Below are 17,743 nucleotides of genomic sequence, written 5' to 3' on the forward strand. Positions count from 1 at the left end.
AAAAATTGCTATAAAAGGACCAACGTCCAACAAAGGGAAAGATACAGGTCCTATAATGCCCCTCACAATTTGGAAGACGTTTAAAATTAAAAACTAAGGAATAGTGAAAGCCAAGGAGATCTGAGGACTACAAGGAGGAGGTCTTTGTCTTGGCAACCACAGGGTCAGCCTCCCAGCTTTGGAGCTGCTGCCACAGCCTGAACTGCTACGGGAGCTCCTGTGCACCAGCGTGGGCAGGATGACACGTGCCTCAAGCATTTCTGTGCTGTCCTCCTGCTAGGGACGAGGCAAGGTGCCGGTTGTGCAGGCTCTATTTGGTCTTCAAGTATCATCCATCCCTTGTCTCCTCTGGAGGAAGAGCCAAGGGCTAGATGGCTTCATCCCTTGGCCCCTGGTCGGACACTGGCTACAACACACAACCCTGCAAGGTCTCTCTTCAGGGGTGTTTATTTGTAAAGCATATTTAACTGCGTCCTGACTCTGAAAATGTCTGGGCAATGGTTTCGCATGAAGTAGATGAGTTGTACCAAGCTCACGTGCCTGACGTAGCTGTGAGAGGATTTACAAGACCGGCTTCCAGACTGTGCCTCCGCTTTCTTGGACTGCCAGGTCTCAGCCTATCGCCTCTGCAAATGGTCAGGACCCAGGCAAGAAAATGTGACACACGACAAGGATTTGCCCTATTTAGCAAGAAAAATGGGCGACTGTTTGCCAAAGAACACCCCTCATTTTTGGCCCAAGAATGGATTCAGGGGCCTTTCTTCAATGCAACTAGAATATTTGTCATTTTGGAACATCGTCATTCAGACACTTCCATCAGGATGGATTTTAATGGCTGCACACTGGTATACTGTATATGACATAAAGCATTTGTGAAGAAATAATTCCTCTGAGTAGTCAGAAGAGCTTCCCAGAGATGGACTGTTTCTCCTGTTTTGCTCTTTGATTCTTTTTTCTGGATCTTGGAGGGAGTGTGACTAGTGTTAAGTAATGAAATTTCCCCTGCCAAAATGACACTATCTTTGATCACCCCTGTTTTATGTACCAGGGAGCTGATACTTCCTTCCGTGGCTAGGGCTGAATGAATAATCATCTCCTGTAGTTATTCGCATCAGGTTCAGATGCTGAAACATGAAGCTGATGACAGGGGAAATTATGGATAGAAGCATCAAAGAGTTGCTACTGAAATTTTAGGAGTTGTAGGCAGGAAATATTCAAAGATCATCACATTTAACCATAAAGACTCCAAAGATTTACAATCTCATGGGGCAAATCTGTGAAGTGTCTGTGAGATGGGAATCAAGCCTGGACTCCTATCCTGGTGTTTTCTTTATGTCCACATACCCACACATAGACACAAAACCAGCATGAGAAAACCCTACCGAAGCCTAAATCTTTGGTGCGATTTGGAATGATTAACCCTCAAAAGTTTGGTATTCAAATAATGTAAAAAGTCTGTATGTTCTTTGAGACATTATTCAAAAACTGCAAAATTAGGAAAACTTGATTAAGACCTTTGTCTTTTTTGTTATTTCAAAATATGCAGCATATGGTTTCTTTCAGGTCTTTCAATCTGGACCATCATCTGATAATGTGCACATGAAGGATTTTTTTTTTTTTTTTTTTTTAGAAGCGAAAGGGAAAGAGAACTTTTAGGATTTCACAAACACTTTTGTACGGGTTTTCAAAAGCCATATCTGGATCCACCAGCCCTTACATAGCCCAGACAATGCAATGGACTAATACTGCCCTAATGGCAAACCTGCCTCGGGTATTGTGTTGGAGCAGCCTGTTGGCCTATCTTGCCATACCCAAGAGCACCAGCCACACATAAATGATTTCAACCCAACTTTGTGAGACCAACGCGAGAAAACATCCTCCTTATTATGAAGGGTTTCTCCTGCTCTTGTTCTTGCTTTTTCTCACCTTGAAAACAACCCCCAAACCAAACCAAACTCCTCGATCCAAACTCAAATGAAATCTGGTTCCCTGAGCCTGCCAGTCTAAATCAACAAGTATCCTACCCAAAGTGACACCTTTGTGCCAAGTAAGGCAGGTCCATGCAGTGTGGAACAGCAAACAGCGTAGCTGGAGATACCCCCTGCCCCTCTGCTGTGGTGAACAGAAATGGAAACAACGCAAGATATTCTCATTCTTAGTAAGTCTATGCTGAAGGAGGACTGTAAGTTGGCCTTCTGTCTTCTATAACTGCAGGAGATATGATTAATGAAAAGAACTAGTTATCTGTCATTGTTATAACATGCTTCACAGATAAAAAAAATTAATGCTACATATTTTTTTCTTTCAACTGCATATAACCACTGCTTGATTCTCAGTAAGCAGCTAGCATCTTGTTAGAATGAAGAGAATCTCTGCCTGTATGGTGGGAGATACCAGTTTATAATCCCATTTATTTCTTGAGACAATTCTACAAGGACACTTTAGCATATACTGAAGTTTTGTTCTTTGTCCTTCAAGAACTGATGAAGATGATGTGTCATCTCTGACAGTTGTTCATTGAACAAAAATAGCAAAGTGGAAATAATTTTTTTTTTTTCCCCATAAAAAATAAGTTTACATGCTATGCTGAAGTCATTATTCAAATTCACAGTTGAAAGTGATTATCACACTGCCTCAGACACAAATTCATGCAAGCATTTCAGTTCAAGTGATTCATAGGAACCAATGAATAAATAGTCCCATCACTGTTTTTTGAAGCAGAAGGGCAATGGCCATTTCTCGTGTGGAAATTATGAGCAGACGAGGAGGTCTCTGTTCTGTAAATCTGGGCTTGCATTTCGCAGCAACCAAACTTGCTCAACAGAATGAAGAAATCCCTGCGGAAAGTCTTGGTGAAAATGGCATAGAGGAAAGGGTTAGCACAGGAATTGATGGGGTAAAACAAAACCAGAAGGATCTTGGATTTGGACACTGTGATGAGAGGAACCTTGAGGGAGGCTGATATTGCAAAAAAAGATATTGGTGCCATGCAGAGGAAGTCCGTGAAGATCAGTATGGCCATGCGCTTGGCGATCTTGGTGTCACTGTTTGAAGAGATGACATTAGGGTTTCTCACAGTAAAGTAGATGCAGATGTAGCAGGCGCATATGATCACAAATGCAAGTACATTCAACACTAAAAGAAATATAACATAAGCCTGAGAAAACGGTGTTTCTATATCCATGGGCAAACAGATGCTGACCTTCATGTAGCTGCTGACTCCAAATATGGGAAGAAGTGCCACTGTGAAAGCAAACACCCAGCCAAAAATCATTATAATCACAGCGTGACGGAATCGAACCTTGCGGTCCAGTTGCATGGCATAGGTGATGGTGTGCCACCTTTCCAGAGTTATCGCAGTCAGCGTGTAGACTGAGAGCTCACTTGCAAACACTGTAAAAAATCCTGCAGCATTGCATCCTGCCCCAGTCTGCCAGTCTATGGCATAGTTGTAATACTGGCTTTTGGTCTGGATATCTACAGACGCAATAAACAACAGATAGATACCTATGCAGAGGTCTGCAAATGCAAGATTGCACATTAGAAAGCGAGGTACGGTGAATTTGTATTGACTGCTTATTAAAATAACGAGGACAACAATGTTCCCCGTGATAGCTAAAATGTTGATAAACCATATCAGGACTCTCAGGATGTTGTATCCCATGATATCTTCACATGGATTGAAAGCATCGGGTTTAGGTGAGCATGCTACATTAACTACTTCATTGCATAAACCATAGTCAAATTCGTTCTCTGCTGGGTCAAATCCTATGCCGTAGTTGGAAATATAATCTTCAGCTGCAGATCGTCTATATATCTTATCGCCAGGCTGCTCATCAAGGTCTTGCTTCACCTGAGATATGCTACATATCGGATGTAATTCGGTGCTGAAATCATAAAAAGAGTAGAGTTGGAAACTAGGAGACACAGCATGAGGCATACAACAAACAGGAGATCATTGAGTTTCCACTAAGAGCTCGGTTTTTCTGGTTAGCTGATTATACAGACTACCCCAGAGCTTGAAATTAATAGGCTGACTGATCCCTATTTATAAAATATTACATGAAAGTGAAAATTATTTGGAAACATCATAAAATGTAACAGAAAGGAAAGCGTGAGGTTTGCTTTACTAACACTTATGACACAATTATCCACCTGGACAGGCTCATTCTGTAAGAAGCCACCCTTATTTCAATCAGATTTCTCACATCATAACCTGTCATTGATAAGCTAATTCTTGCACGGGGGAAACACGTGATGATAAATTCCTACATAAGACTGAACTTTGAAGAATGGGTCAATTCAGCTGTGCCCATAAGGAGTCTGTATAATCACAGTAACACTGCTGTGATTTAGTATTAGTATCCATTAGATCCATTAGTATTACTCTTGAATTCCCTTTTTCCTGAAGGTTTTGGCAGTCAGTGTGCCATATTCAGTCTTGTAACTCCTTCAGGGCACAGAACAACTCCAGTTTGTGCCATTCATTTTCAGTATCATGTATCATATTGGTATCTGGCCATTAACACAAATAAATAGCATAAATAAGTTCATGCAGGCTTCCAGATAATCTCTAGAAGCCAGGTACCAACACAGATATAACCACAAGACATGGTATACCATTTTGATTAAAACCTGCTTTTTCAAAGAAAATGGTTTAGAAACCAAGTGAAGTGAAGCCAAGCCAAGCCACACCAAACCAAACTGTACCATACCAAATCAAACCGAACTAACCCAAAACCTACCACACCAAACCAATGTTTCTATAGAAACAGTAGTTGCTTTTGTTTCTGCCAGAAAGTCTTTTTTAAACATTTTGAGAATTTTCAGGATAAAAGGTAAATAAAGGAAAAGAGTTTCAAGAAAAAAATGACTTTGAAGGTAAACCTAGTATTTTTTGACAGTTTTGTGTTTGGCTTTATTTCCTAAAGTATTAACTCCATGCCTGTCTTCTCCCTGCCTAGACCAATGGATGAAACAAATGTTTTGGCTGAGATGATAAAAAGATCATCAAATCTAAAAAGATTTCTTAGCCTCCATCAAGCTAAGAAATATCAAGGCACATCAACAGGAAGTAAAGGGTCAGATTTTAACAATTGCTTCTCCTAGGCCACCTTTGAAGTTTGCTTCAGTTTTTGCCCCAGAAACTTGCATCCACAGTTTTGCATAAAATGGATCCAGACCTAATGTGGATTAGCGAATAAACCAGTGCAAAATGTGTTGCAAAACCAACACAGCTCAGCTCTGCCCACTTTCGTCTACAGCCTAGACAGCAATTTAGGTGTATAATTTCTAGGATAGGGTGCCAGCTTATCTTCCACCCTGACTTGCAGTACAGTTGAAATAAGAGCTTTCTAGGCAAGTTAGGTTGAAATTTTAAAACACTTGGTAGCAGCTTAAAAGGGAGAATTCTTTTTTGTAACCTAATTTTACCCTTTGACTTTGTGCACTCACTAAATTTTCCAGAAATGGAGTTTAAAAGGTCTGCAAGAAAGGAAAACTAATGAAGGCCGAGTACCAGAAGGTGAGGGACATTTCCTATGAGGTTCTGAACATCCTTTACTATTATCAATATTTTTTATCTTGCCTGTCAACTGAGGCAGAAAACTGATTTTCTGTGAGGTCAAATATGCACTATGGAGGTCACAACAGCAATAACAAGGCATTACATTTTGCTCCCCTGTGTTCTACTCGCATAAGGATGACTGAGGGGTCCAGCGTATTGATCCATATATCAACAGTTCTCTAGCTGAAAGGGATTATATGCTTCCAAGGAGCAATAACGGGAAAGAAAGTCCCTCAGTTTTTAGTGCAACAGGCACTTGAGGGCACTGAAAGCTACTTCAGTTGGTGCTTCTTTGTAAATGAACCGAGGGAAATGTTATTACCCAATCATTTCTCAGCTATGAGTTAAAAATAAACCTTTTCCTAAATTATGGAGGCACTGCCTGGAGCTAAATCTATCCCCTGACAAGACTGCTATGTAAGGCTAACTAAACATTTCTGATTATTACAATTTATTCATTCCTGAATTATGTTGCAGCCGGCGGTCCTAAATAAAACCAAGGTCCCGCGGTGTTAGCTGCTCTGTTTGCTCCGAGGATGGGTGGCGAGGAGTCTCCCGGCTGGTTACCCGTACCGTGAGCAGGTAAGATGGGCAGTTGCAAACTCCCGAGGGAAAGAAGAGCCATCCTCTGGTACTGCCTGCTTACCGGTTCTTTGCCCTGGGATATTTGCCTTTTGGGCTGTACAGTGCATTCCGAGCAACAAGGTGCTAAACCAGTTTTTGGCAAGGGATGGGTCCTTGCTTCCTTTTGAGATGGTAGGTATCATAACACAGGTCATTTATTCAGTCTATTTGTAACACTCTGTTACTGTTTAACATGGCTTTGCCAACGTAAACCCTCTGAAAAACAAGCTAGAGAAAGAACAACTTAAAGAATAACATTAAAACTGGCAGAGCGCTCCAACAAAAATAGACAAAATTTACTACCTTTGTACAAGTGGTTATTTTATGCACTCTGTCTGGATCCGGTGACAGCAGGATCTTGTGTGCCGAGAAACACGCTTGGCAGAATAAACAGTCCCGACCTAGGTTCTGCGTTAAGCCCTGTCTCAAACCAATCATCCTCATTGAAAAGTGACATCAAGTGAGTTGTGAGCAACCGATATTATGTTCTCATGAGACGAGGCCCAAACACAACTCCTGACGCTGCCATGCTTTTTCAAGTAGGATTTCAAGTGACAGCTCCTCCAAAGAATAATGATCAAGTGTAAGGACAGAGTCATATCAATGTCATTCTTTTAGGCAGAAGGGGATCTTTATGTCAAAGAAAGCCAAAAACTTGCTGAAGTTCATTATAGTCTACGTCAAGTTGAGGATTTTAACATCCAGCCTCTGCCCTATCCGTACTCCAAGGATATTATTTTCCAGTCACAGAAAAACGTGAGGGGAGTTCAACATACTTGCACTGGGCTTTTCCTAAGAAAGTGATTTACCTTCTGTTAGGCCTGCATCACAATATTCCAGTACGATAAATCTACAGATTAATATTTATCATATAATCCTTCTTGGAATGGCAAAAAAAAAAAAAGGCAAAATTGCCTGCGTTTTAATTTGTGTCTCTGTCTGGCGGAGCTGTGCTTGATGCGACATCCTCCGAAATTTAGAAAGCACTGCTGCTGTAACAGGTTTAAGCTTTTTGTTATCACAACAGAGCCTGTTCGCTGGTGCAGTCAGGTTTGGGAGAGGTGATCGAGCATGATCCACTATGGCAAATTATTTTATCTAAGGTTCTCGAGTGCTGCAAAAGTCTCAAAGAGGGAAAATCTTACATAAATGGGGCGGCCAGAAAGGGGCCACGCATCCCTGTCTTAATTCCTTCCCACGTGAACACCAAATGCTGCCATGATCCTTAGAAATGCACCTCTGGGGGTGACGGGGCATCCTTTTTATCCTCTCTGGACTACCTGGAGATATTCTGAGACCCAAACAGCCATGGGAAAACGACCGTCTCCTGTGAAGGTGCGTGGCCAGTCGGGTCACATCGCAGTTCTCACCACTACCAGTAATGCCCGCTGCACTGAACCGAGCACAGCTCTCCCCAGAGAAATAATACATGTTGTGTAATCAAGCACTGCAAACTATTAATAACTCTTAAACAACCTGAGCAGACTTCAGTGCACACGCAGCTTGTGCCAGCTGTCAGGAAAACTGCTTTGAAATGAAAGCGGGTGTAGCTACTGTATGTGTGACTAATCTCTGCTGAAGTGTATGGTAATACCTTCAGTATTCAAGGTGAAAAAAACCTCATCCATTTTCTCACTTTAAGCTGGAGAGAGGATATCAGTCTCCCACCAATTCCAGTACAAGACACATGACTGTGTGAAAGAAATTACCATTTTTAATTATGTTTTAAAGCAGTTAACAGGAAGGGTTGATCTAAATAATTGGTTCTAATAATTTTGCATTTATGCTTAATATTTTGTAAAAGATACATCTGGTAACTATTAAAGAAATATATAAATACATTCAACTTTGTTCTTTTGACCAGGGTGATACATGCACATTCACTGAAGTAGTCATGTATCATAAAGAAGAGCGTCTCCAACTTTCATACTACTGCTTACCATTGCATGACACCTGATACTATAGGGGACTGTGAAGTTGTGACCAGTCTTGCTCCAGAAGCAGCCCCACCGCCATGTGATGCTCCAGCCCAGCTCGCTGGCCATCCGCATTTGGGTTACACGAGCTCTTCACAGTTTGTTGGCATTTCTTTGCAAAATTACACTTGTCCAGGCTGTGGGAAAGGTTGTCTCTGTCCTCCTTGGCTTCTTACCTGCCAGGGCAGAGTCTTCCAAAAGTGGGGCTATACTAAGGGGAGAAGTGAGTGCTGTTGGCTTCAATTCCCTGGGGCGAAGTTATTTAAAGCCCAAGTGAGAGGGACTAGATACTGAGAGCTCACCACGAGGTCAGGGTCATTTCCTCCTGTAGCTTTTCTTCAATAGTAACTCTTACTTTGTTTTTGAAAAGTCCAGTTGCCTAATTTAAGGTGTGGATTCTGGGATTTGGGTCCTCATTTGGCCCAAGCAACCAAGATTCAAAAATATGGATCATAGTGATATCAAGGTCCCTTTGCAGATTCAGGACTAAACACGCTTCCACTGGACTCATTGGCAAATACCACTTTGCCACCAGTGCTGGAAGGATCTGACACATTTCTACTTAGCAAGCTACCAAGCACTCTGGCTGCATAAGCCTGCAGAAGTATGTGAAGATGTCTCCTGCTGATAAACCATCCTAATGAGAAGTCTAGCATTTTGGATCAAAAATGGGCAACAGCGGACGGATTCTGTCAGATACTTCCCTTATCACTGCAGTCTCTACCACCAGACTTGCGCTCCTTATACACACAGTTTTGCAAACACATGTAGGTGATATTTATTAGCTATTGGCAAAAGCAAGATCAGTTATCTTTCATTGCCTGGTAACAATACAATGCTTAAAGTAAAAAAAATACAATTATAAGTATTAAAATAGAAGCTACTACTAGTTTATGCTTACTCAGCATGGTTTTACTTTTCTTTGAAGTTTTAGGCAACTTCTGAAGACAATGTCTTGAATTATAACAACGATCTATAATTATTTTTTTTTCTGCCACGGCAAGTTCTAAGCCTTTGAGGACATCCAGTAAAGGAAAAACTTCCAACAATAGCAGGGGTTTCTGTAGGTACCAGTTCCTCATGTTTTCCAGTGGCACAAATTCAGGAGGTTCATTAGTTAACGTGTACATTTAAAGTCTATCTGAGCATCTGAAAATACTCTAATGAGAGTCATTGATACCTGAAGTCTTGCTGCAACTTGCCAATGGAAAATTAAAACAAGCATTGAAAATTACTTTGGGAGTCTAAAAAGACACCCCCTCCCACCTCCCCTCTGTTGATTTGGGTGAGAGGGGTCTGCTGTAGTTTAACCATTTCAGAAATCATGTCCAAAAATGTTGTGTATGTAGACTTGCGAGACAACGTATCTGTGGTGCTTGGTTGGACAGTGTTCCAACATCAGTGTAGCTTTCCGAGACAAGAATTTAAGATCACTCAGCAGTCCCATTACCTTCCTGAATCGATGGCCAAGTATTGACCCACTTCTCTGCAAACACATCTTTCCCTCCAGCTACTTCCCGAAAAGTTATCAAACTTTTCCCATTGAATGTCTTCAGCGTGGCTCCAGGCTCATCCAGGACAGCAGGTCCCAGTGGAAGATGGACCTGACACGTGGGGGCTAGAGCCGCAGCTGGGGAAAACGCTGATGCTAACACAGCTATCAAAATTTATTACTCCCCTGTAATAGAGAGGCAGGGCATTGTATAGCATGCACAAACCTGTATGTATTGTGTATTTATTTCTTTCTATCCATTTACTTACCTGCACTGGAGACACCTTTTCTATCCAGATTTTGAGGAAGTTTATTTAATTCACTATGAACTGCTGAGAAGCAGCAAAAAGTAAAACAAATGAAATCACTTACTTTTGTCTTTTCCAGTTTGTAAATGCACAGCAATGGCTAGGGTAGGTGAAATTTGCCTCAATCAAAGACCTAAATTTGCTTAAATCAGGAAGCTTTTTTAAATTGTATGTAGACCTTGCTCTTAGCTTCTTAATGAGTTCTAATCCATGACTTGGCAGGAAGCTGATTCTTGTCCTTGAAATATCCCTTTAAGAAAACATATGGAAATATCAGTAAAAAGCAAATTTACTTCTGCTCGACAGTGTTTACTTCTGCTCGATATGTGTTTTAGACTGTCCTATTCATTCTCAGAGTAGTGTCTGAAAAGAGATCAGCTGGAAATCTACACTGAAAAGAGGATCCAGGGATGAATTAGGTGTTCCTCCAGGAAACCTGAGCTAATATCCATTGCAAACAAAAATCAAGTGATGTTAGCTCAGTCTGAGAAAAAAAGAAAAAAAGTCCCATAACCCTCTGGGTAAGCATTAACAGGGACATAAACCATTAGTGCCATACGATACTGGCTTTAGTAAATACCCAATAAATGCGACAATCATCCCAGAATACTGTTACAGGATAAAAAAGGCTGTTGAACTCGTAACAGAAGTTTGCTACATGAACATCACATCATGGGAAGGCTACTGCGGAAAAGGGAATAAATGCAAAGAGAGAAACTCACATGAGGGTACAGATGTGAGGAAAGGTTGGGGATACCAGGTTTTGTACTCATTAGGAAGAAAAAGAGATTAAAGACAGACAGCGGTGATGTGTTTCAAACTGTGAGGAACGAAACTAACAAAACATTTCCAGAGGTTTAGAAACCAAAGAGAGCACAGACTGAAGCGAAGAAAGGGGCAAGATTACAGGAGGTTAGGAGAGATGTATTTGTGTGGAAGGCAATTAACTGTGTGGGACAGGCTATCGAAGGCGAAGATGGAAGCAGCAGCTATACATGTATTAAAGAAAGCATTAGCGGGGCTTTTAAAGGAAATACATTGTGCAAACACTAAATCTTGACTTGTGCCATGCAGGTGGGGAAAGGGAAGGAGGACCAAGGGTGCTCCATCTCCAGGCTAAGCGACACTGGGGAACACATCCCCATGGCACTAGCGTGTAACAGCTCGGGCAAAATGTCCTCCCATTTTCTTCATTAGGGCACAAACTGTGTCCCTCAGCTCCTGACAGCAGGAGAGCCCACTCTTCTCTCTTAAGAGCAACAGTAAAAATGAAGTGCACAAAATTACCCCGTCCTGCCTTAGCCCCTGGGCTCTTATGGATTGAGACTGATCCAGGATGCAGTGCTGCCTGAGGCTGCTCTGCTCTTTATTCTCTGACAAAAGAAAGGAATTTTCCCTAATCAAGGAATTGGACCGACAATGTTCGTCATTTTCTCCATGCCCCCTCCAAGGTACAGTTTCCAATTCATCCATAACAGTATGATGTCAGGACAACATGTTATTTGATCTCTACTACCCAACATGCACAAATTGTTTTTATTATCGTATTAATGCAGCAGAGTGATGCCACGTGAGGGTGAGACCAGGTTTTAGCAGCATGTAATAAAGTTTAGACAGCTGCTATGTACCATAAGCACATTTGCACCTCTGTTTTCCATTCTAAGAAACAAAATTAATACCAGGAACTGGCTGTTTGAACTCACGGTCTTCAGCTTAGGGTGGCCAAGCCTAACAAATTCATAGGCAGCTAAGAAAGCAGTTAGTAAAATCGGTAAAGATGCTCTTTGTGTCCACGCTGTGCGCCCCAGCTGAGGCTTTTCATCCAGGTTCTGAAGGAATGTACCACCGTCAGCAACCGGACCGTGAACGGTGCAAACGCAGACCCCAGTCCGCTACCCTGACCTGGGGCCATGACTGCTACTGGGAGGGCAAGGCAGACCAGTAGAGTCAGAAATTTCTGCAGGTCAGGGTGAGAGGAGCCACGCTGTGGTCCTGAGGTCCTTCGGGGCCTGACCCTTTTCTCGCAGGAGCTAAAAGCAGCAGCTGACGAGAAATTTTAGGCTATCGATTTCTGACTTAGACACTCGAAGAGGTAATTAGGTTGCAACGAGCAACCTCGATTGTTTCGTGGACAGACTATTGCCCTTAGTATGCTGCCTAATGAAAACTGTCACCTAGAGTATGTGCTCATGACTCAACAGCTAAACAGCAGTTTTCTGCCTAAATCCACAGACAGCAGCACTCATGGCATCATTAAGAGCCTGTGAAACTTCACAAGGGCTCATAATTCTGAACAAGAGCATAGAAAATGTTTTCTGGGGCTTGTTAGCTAAAAACCTTTACCGAGTCCAAACCGTTATTACACTGGGTGGAAAAAACAAGTAAATATGAATATCAGCTAGACTTAAAAATAGCTAAAATGTTACCAGATCTCTGGGCATCTCTAAATAATTTCATAAATATTAAATATTTTTCCATGAAAATAGTTTCTTCTTCTTTTAAATTTTTTTCTTTTTGTGCTCATTATCGTACATAAACAGAAGAGAGTTAGGGAAAGTGCTTTGCGTATTCCTGCGGGGTTTGTTGGTGTGTCTGTTACAGATAGTTATCAATACACCACTGACAAGTAAACACAGACATTGTGCGTGTGTTTTAGTAACTTACTCCACCGAGTCACCACACACAGGCCTCAGTGCAGAGATTCTTTGGGATGTAGATCTCTAGTTAGAGGCTTGATAAATTAAATAACCATGATGAACAAGACAATAAAGTGGCAGTAGGAAATCAAAGCAGAAAGCATCGGTGACTGCAATACGTGTTCTTGTATTATTACTATTTGGCTGCAAGTCATCAATTTTGACAGCAGCCAGTGCAGGAAGAGCAAAATCAATCTGACTTCTCTTCCAATCACTTCCCTTTCCCACTGGGAGTCTCTGTTGGATTAGCAAAAACACTGACCAGCTGATGAGGTTTGAAAGGCACATACAGAAATAGCAAGAAACGGCTGGTGGAGCAGGGATCAGAGAGGTGTAGACTGATCGGTGAGAACATTTTTTTCCATGCTTGTATCTAAGCTGATCTCTGGCTGTGCTTCAGGGACCCAGCTGTCGAGCTGGGGATCTACTGGAGCTCTCCTGTGGCCCCTGTATGTGATTTTCCCACTGAAGACAAATTGCAAGGATAGGATGGACCACATCTGAGTCAGGATTTAGCCAGAGAACTCCTAAGGACTTCAGTAAAAGTTGGTGTAAGCCACTACAGCTTTGGGAGCACCAGAAAATGGTTAAATGGAACAACAAGGCTGAAAATTGAAGCTATGAAAGTCCAAGTTGGAAATACAGTGTATTTCTGTATAGAAGGAATATGTATAGGTGTGGGAGTAATTAGCCATTTGATTTACTTGCCTACTGTCAGTGCTGAAATCCTTTAACTCAAAACTTGATATCTTTCCAAAAGAGATATTCTAATTCAGTTAAGAGCTGTAAGCCTGAGAGAAGAATTGATTCATGAAACTGTGTAGCCTGTAAAAGGGCTGAGAATTGGTGCTTTCTGACATAACTATTTGTGTTTCTTTCACATTATTTTAATATGATGAATTATAAAATAGAAGTTGGTATTAATTGATTGTAGAACACTGGTTCAGGGACATCAAGAGTTAAAGCATCCTGACATTCATTCTAATAAAACATCACAGTCTGCAACACAGATTTGATTGCAACAACACTATTTGTCCCAGCAAAGATATGATTATGGATCAATCATTTCCACAAGTGAAAACGCATTCCTGGTGTACACTACAGTGACAGATGAGTAAGAAGGCTCTTCTTCCATGATCTCAGTCGGGGTAAAAAGGTAATTTCCCATCCATAGAATAGTGGATGTATTGGTAATGGAACAGAAAACTTCTTACACAAATAACTTGGTGTTAGAAATTGAACTATCAAATGAATCTGAACTACAGCCAAATCAATTTGATAAACCTCCAGAATATGATTGTATCAACTACAACTTGCAGAGAAAATGCATTTACTTTTTGCTACAGAAAACAATGCTTTTCCAAAGAGACGGCTGTGATATTACTGCTGAAAAGATGCTCCACTGACAGCCTTTTCCAAAGAAGGAGGACGCTTTGAGGGAGTGATGGCAGTGGAGCAGAATGCAGTAGCCCACACGATAGCTCTTTATATCATAAGTGCACTGACCACCACAACGTGGAAAAAAGGCCTTCAGAAGAGCTCTGATCCGAACTCAAGATTAACCAGACATTTTTCTCCCTCTTTTTAGATTTCTAACCATTCTGACCTCTGTGTAAAATCTTCCAACAGCTCCAGTGACCCCTTTTCACCCTTTCTGGGTGACTCCTAGTTGTCTCCAGACATCCAGCATAGATGGGAAGACAGAAAGGCTCTGATGAATTGGTGAGACAAAAAAAAAAAAAAAAAAAAAAAAGACTCCCATGCCTCTGTTGCAGCTCTTATGTGTTATGGCTTGTGCTCAGAAGTGCGAGCAGTTGTGCACGCTCACAGGCATTTTCAGATCCCATGGCAAACCGTGGCTCGAGGTAGTGGTGACTGAGATCCATGAGCATCCTACTGCTGAACTGTCTACTGCTGGGATCTCGCTTTCCAGCTTATCGCCCACCAAAGACATCCTGCTGTAACTGTGTGAGCTGTATCTCATACCTATCTCTACAGGGGATGGGACAATCCATATCCCTGTAGGGCAGGGATTTTATCTTCAGAAGTGCGGGGGCACATTTTCAGTGGTAAGCAATTCAGATTTAAGCACTGAGGACTCACTCACCTATTCTCGATTTTGCTCAAACAGAAAGCTAACAGCATTTTTCTCTGGAAAAAAAACAAAGCAAAACTACTTTCTTACACAGCTTAATCAACTGTGGAGAGGAATCTGGATCTAAATCCCTGGATCCAAACACTCCCAAAAACTTAAGGACAAAGCGAAAACATGTATCTAGACTGAAAATTCAGTTATGGCTCCCAGGTTCTTTTTTATATTCAGAACTACACTTCCAGTTTTGAACTCCAAGATTTGTGAGATGTTGAAATCCAGACTGGCATTCCTATGTTGTTCTCTGTTCTTTTCTAGGGAGTTAATAATGAGAAAAATAATATCTGAGTATTACTTACAAAACAACGGGCCCATTGGCTCCTTGGAAGACCTCATTTGGTAATTTTTCTAGGTTGTGATTATCACTTAGATTTCTGAAAAACACAACAATATTTAAGCTAAAACAATCTGAGATTAAAAAAATAGCTTGCAGCAGCTACTACCTTCTAATGATTGCTTTTCAGAATAGTAAACAGCGGAAATAGTTACAGCTCATCCAGGTAGGTTCCATTAAACGCATGGTTCTCAATTTCCCGAATCCCATTTTTATTCAGCCATCTGCAACAGAGGGGAAAAAAAAAAAAAAAAGGTTGTATTCTTATTCATGCTTCATAACTGAAATGTATGGTAATTCAAATCAGTGCAAAGGGATCTCAAACAAATAAAATTATTAAATGGATATTCAAACAGTGAAAGTAGCTGGTGAGATCCCAATAGTTGGAGGAAGGCTTTGGAAAGTGCAGACATGAATAGGGCAGATAGCGTTACCGTCAGAGACGATAGATAAAGCAAGTTTCTGAGGCAAGGGCAGAGCTGATGAAGATGCTGGCGCTGCTCAAGGCTTCAGCGGAGTCAGTGGGGCTGTTCCCGGCTAATGCCAGGAGGGGTGACACCAGGATCTTTCCTGCTGGTGCTGTCAGTGTCACTTAGTTTTACTTTTTTCAAGACGCTTTTAAAACGCTGGGCCACGGCTTAACCTTCACCAGTTTTTAGGAAAAAAGACCACCGTCTGCAGTGCTCCTACGTCCTCTGTGGGGCAGGCGGAGGAGGGAGGCTGACCGTCACCGGGGGGGTTGGCGGTGGTGCCAAACCGCCCGGGAAGCAGCTGGATTCCTCCTACATCTTCTGTCTCGACAGATTATGTTCCCTGTCCGGTCTGCTGCCCCAGTCCCACCTCCCCGGGTTCCCTCCCCCGAAAGGAGACACAGGTAGTGAACCTGGGAATCAAAGCTCCTGGGGCTTTCCGCCAAGTTTTTACTGTAGTGCATTAACTAATTAACGTTTAACGTCCTTCCCTCTCTTCCCTTCACGGTCCTAAAAATTTACATTTGGGTCAGTTATATTTATCATCTTTAGGGTGCAATCCTTCATCTTGCTTTAAACGTCACTTTGCAACTCACGCCCTCTCCAACAGGCAATGACAGGTCTGATTGATGGCAAAAATGGCCTGATTTAATTAAACTGTCAGCAAACCTGGACGTTTGGTTTCTAATTCGCACTGAAAGCTGAGCATGCAAGTGACCCTCTTATCTAAGGTCTGAGGTGGTGAGCTAAGGTCAGCATGAAAATCAGTTATGGGTCTGGCTGAAAGGATTACCCTTTTGACCGTGACAGGCAGATGTACACAGCTCCGTGTCTATAATGTCTGTCAGGTCGGATCAGGAGAACTGTCACCGTCCCCTTCACTTGCAAGCGCTATTAGACATGAGTGAGCAGGCACAGAGGAGAGAAGTGTCCCTGCTTATAGCATGTAAAACATTTATTATGTTACATTGATCTTATCCATTCGTAGCTGCCAGGCTGATATAGATGCTTTTAATCACAGTATTAGCACTTACTGCATTGTCTCACCGAACATGATGCTAACGCAATGAGATACTAAGGTCGTAAAATCAGAGTCACTGTTGCCATACAGCGTGGACTGGATGTGTATCACTCCTGTCACCTGGCTAATTGCATTCAAGTAGTAAAAAGAGAAAAAAAAATAAATTACCTAAATCCCAAGACCTCATTTTACTACATATGGACAAGTTTCCACTGAGACAAATTCTTCCCTCACTTCAACCAGCATGCTTATTGACTCCACTAACTCTTACGTTAGCAACAAGTGACAATGGAGGCAGAGATCCAGAGCTTGAACATATGGGTTTTTACTCAGCATTTCAGGGCTATAGGGGTATTTTAAAACACACTTTAAAATTCAGCCGGTGCAGGAGGCCACTGCCCCTGGGGTACTATTTACACCCTATTTCAGGGCAGAAAAGCTCTATCTTAGGCTCTAAGTGGTGCGCAGACCTGGAAGCAAGGTGAGTTTCTTCCATAAATTTCTAGCACTTTTTTACCAAATGTATCCACAGTTCCGGTCTGTGAGGATCCCATGCATGGTGTAAGATCAGATGCATTCCAAATTACTGGCTTGAAGCTTGCCACAGCTAAACCTGCTAAAGTTGTGTCTCCCCAGAATGTGGGGGTTCAGTGGGCCCTGGGTGTTTTTAATGCCATCTTGACATGCCTGGCTTCACAAAATGATGTTGCTATAACAGTAACGTTCTATCGCATTGCATAGGGACTTCAGTTTTGTATAGAAAACCAGCAGATTAGGGTCCAAAATGAAGTAAGATCATCACAGCACAAGGAAAGCCTCATCAAGGGCTCTCAAAGAGCACACGCAGGACCTCTGTCCCGAGGGAGAACTGCAGCGGAGTCAGGACTTGCACAGCTCTTGCTGCTCCTGCACACACCGGTGGGCACGGGGAAGCCCGTGGCCATGGGGCTGTTTTGGGAGGCAAGGCAAAGCAGCTGGAAGAGGACACGATCACCGCCCAGGCCAATTTTGCTTGCAAGCCACCAGCCTTAAGTCCTCAGGGAGGACTATCCTTCGATACCCTGGCAGTAATCATATAAGCGACGAGACGTCCTGGGGAGAGAG

The 17,743-nt window shown here is 42.2% G+C and overlaps 1 protein-coding gene across 2 annotated transcripts in view; it reads right to left on the minus strand.

Annotated features, from left to right (window-relative positions):
* Positions 1 to 2,639: 2,639 nt before the first annotated feature.
* The window catches only part of FSHR (follicle stimulating hormone receptor), an 80,281-nt gene continuing 65,177 nt past the window's right edge, over positions 2,640 to 17,743 (minus strand). For both annotated transcript variants that reach the window (XM_049833672.1, XM_049833671.1), the window contains 4 exons: positions 15,304 to 15,372; positions 15,114 to 15,188; positions 10,031 to 10,216; positions 2,640 to 3,887 (listed from right to left, as the gene is read on the minus strand). In XM_049833672.1, the coding sequence (XP_049689629.1) occupies positions 2,660 to 3,887; positions 10,031 to 10,216; positions 15,114 to 15,188; positions 15,304 to 15,372 (1,558 nt within the window). In that variant the 3' untranslated portion in view covers positions 2,640 to 2,659. The remainder of the gene's footprint in view (positions 3,888 to 10,030; positions 10,217 to 15,113; positions 15,189 to 15,303; positions 15,373 to 17,743) is intronic.

The sequence above is a fragment of the Accipiter gentilis genome, chromosome 30 (assembly GCF_929443795.1).
Source record: "Accipiter gentilis chromosome 30, bAccGen1.1, whole genome shotgun sequence".
In the NCBI taxonomy this organism is placed as follows: domain Eukaryota; kingdom Metazoa; phylum Chordata; class Aves; order Accipitriformes; family Accipitridae; genus Astur; species Astur gentilis.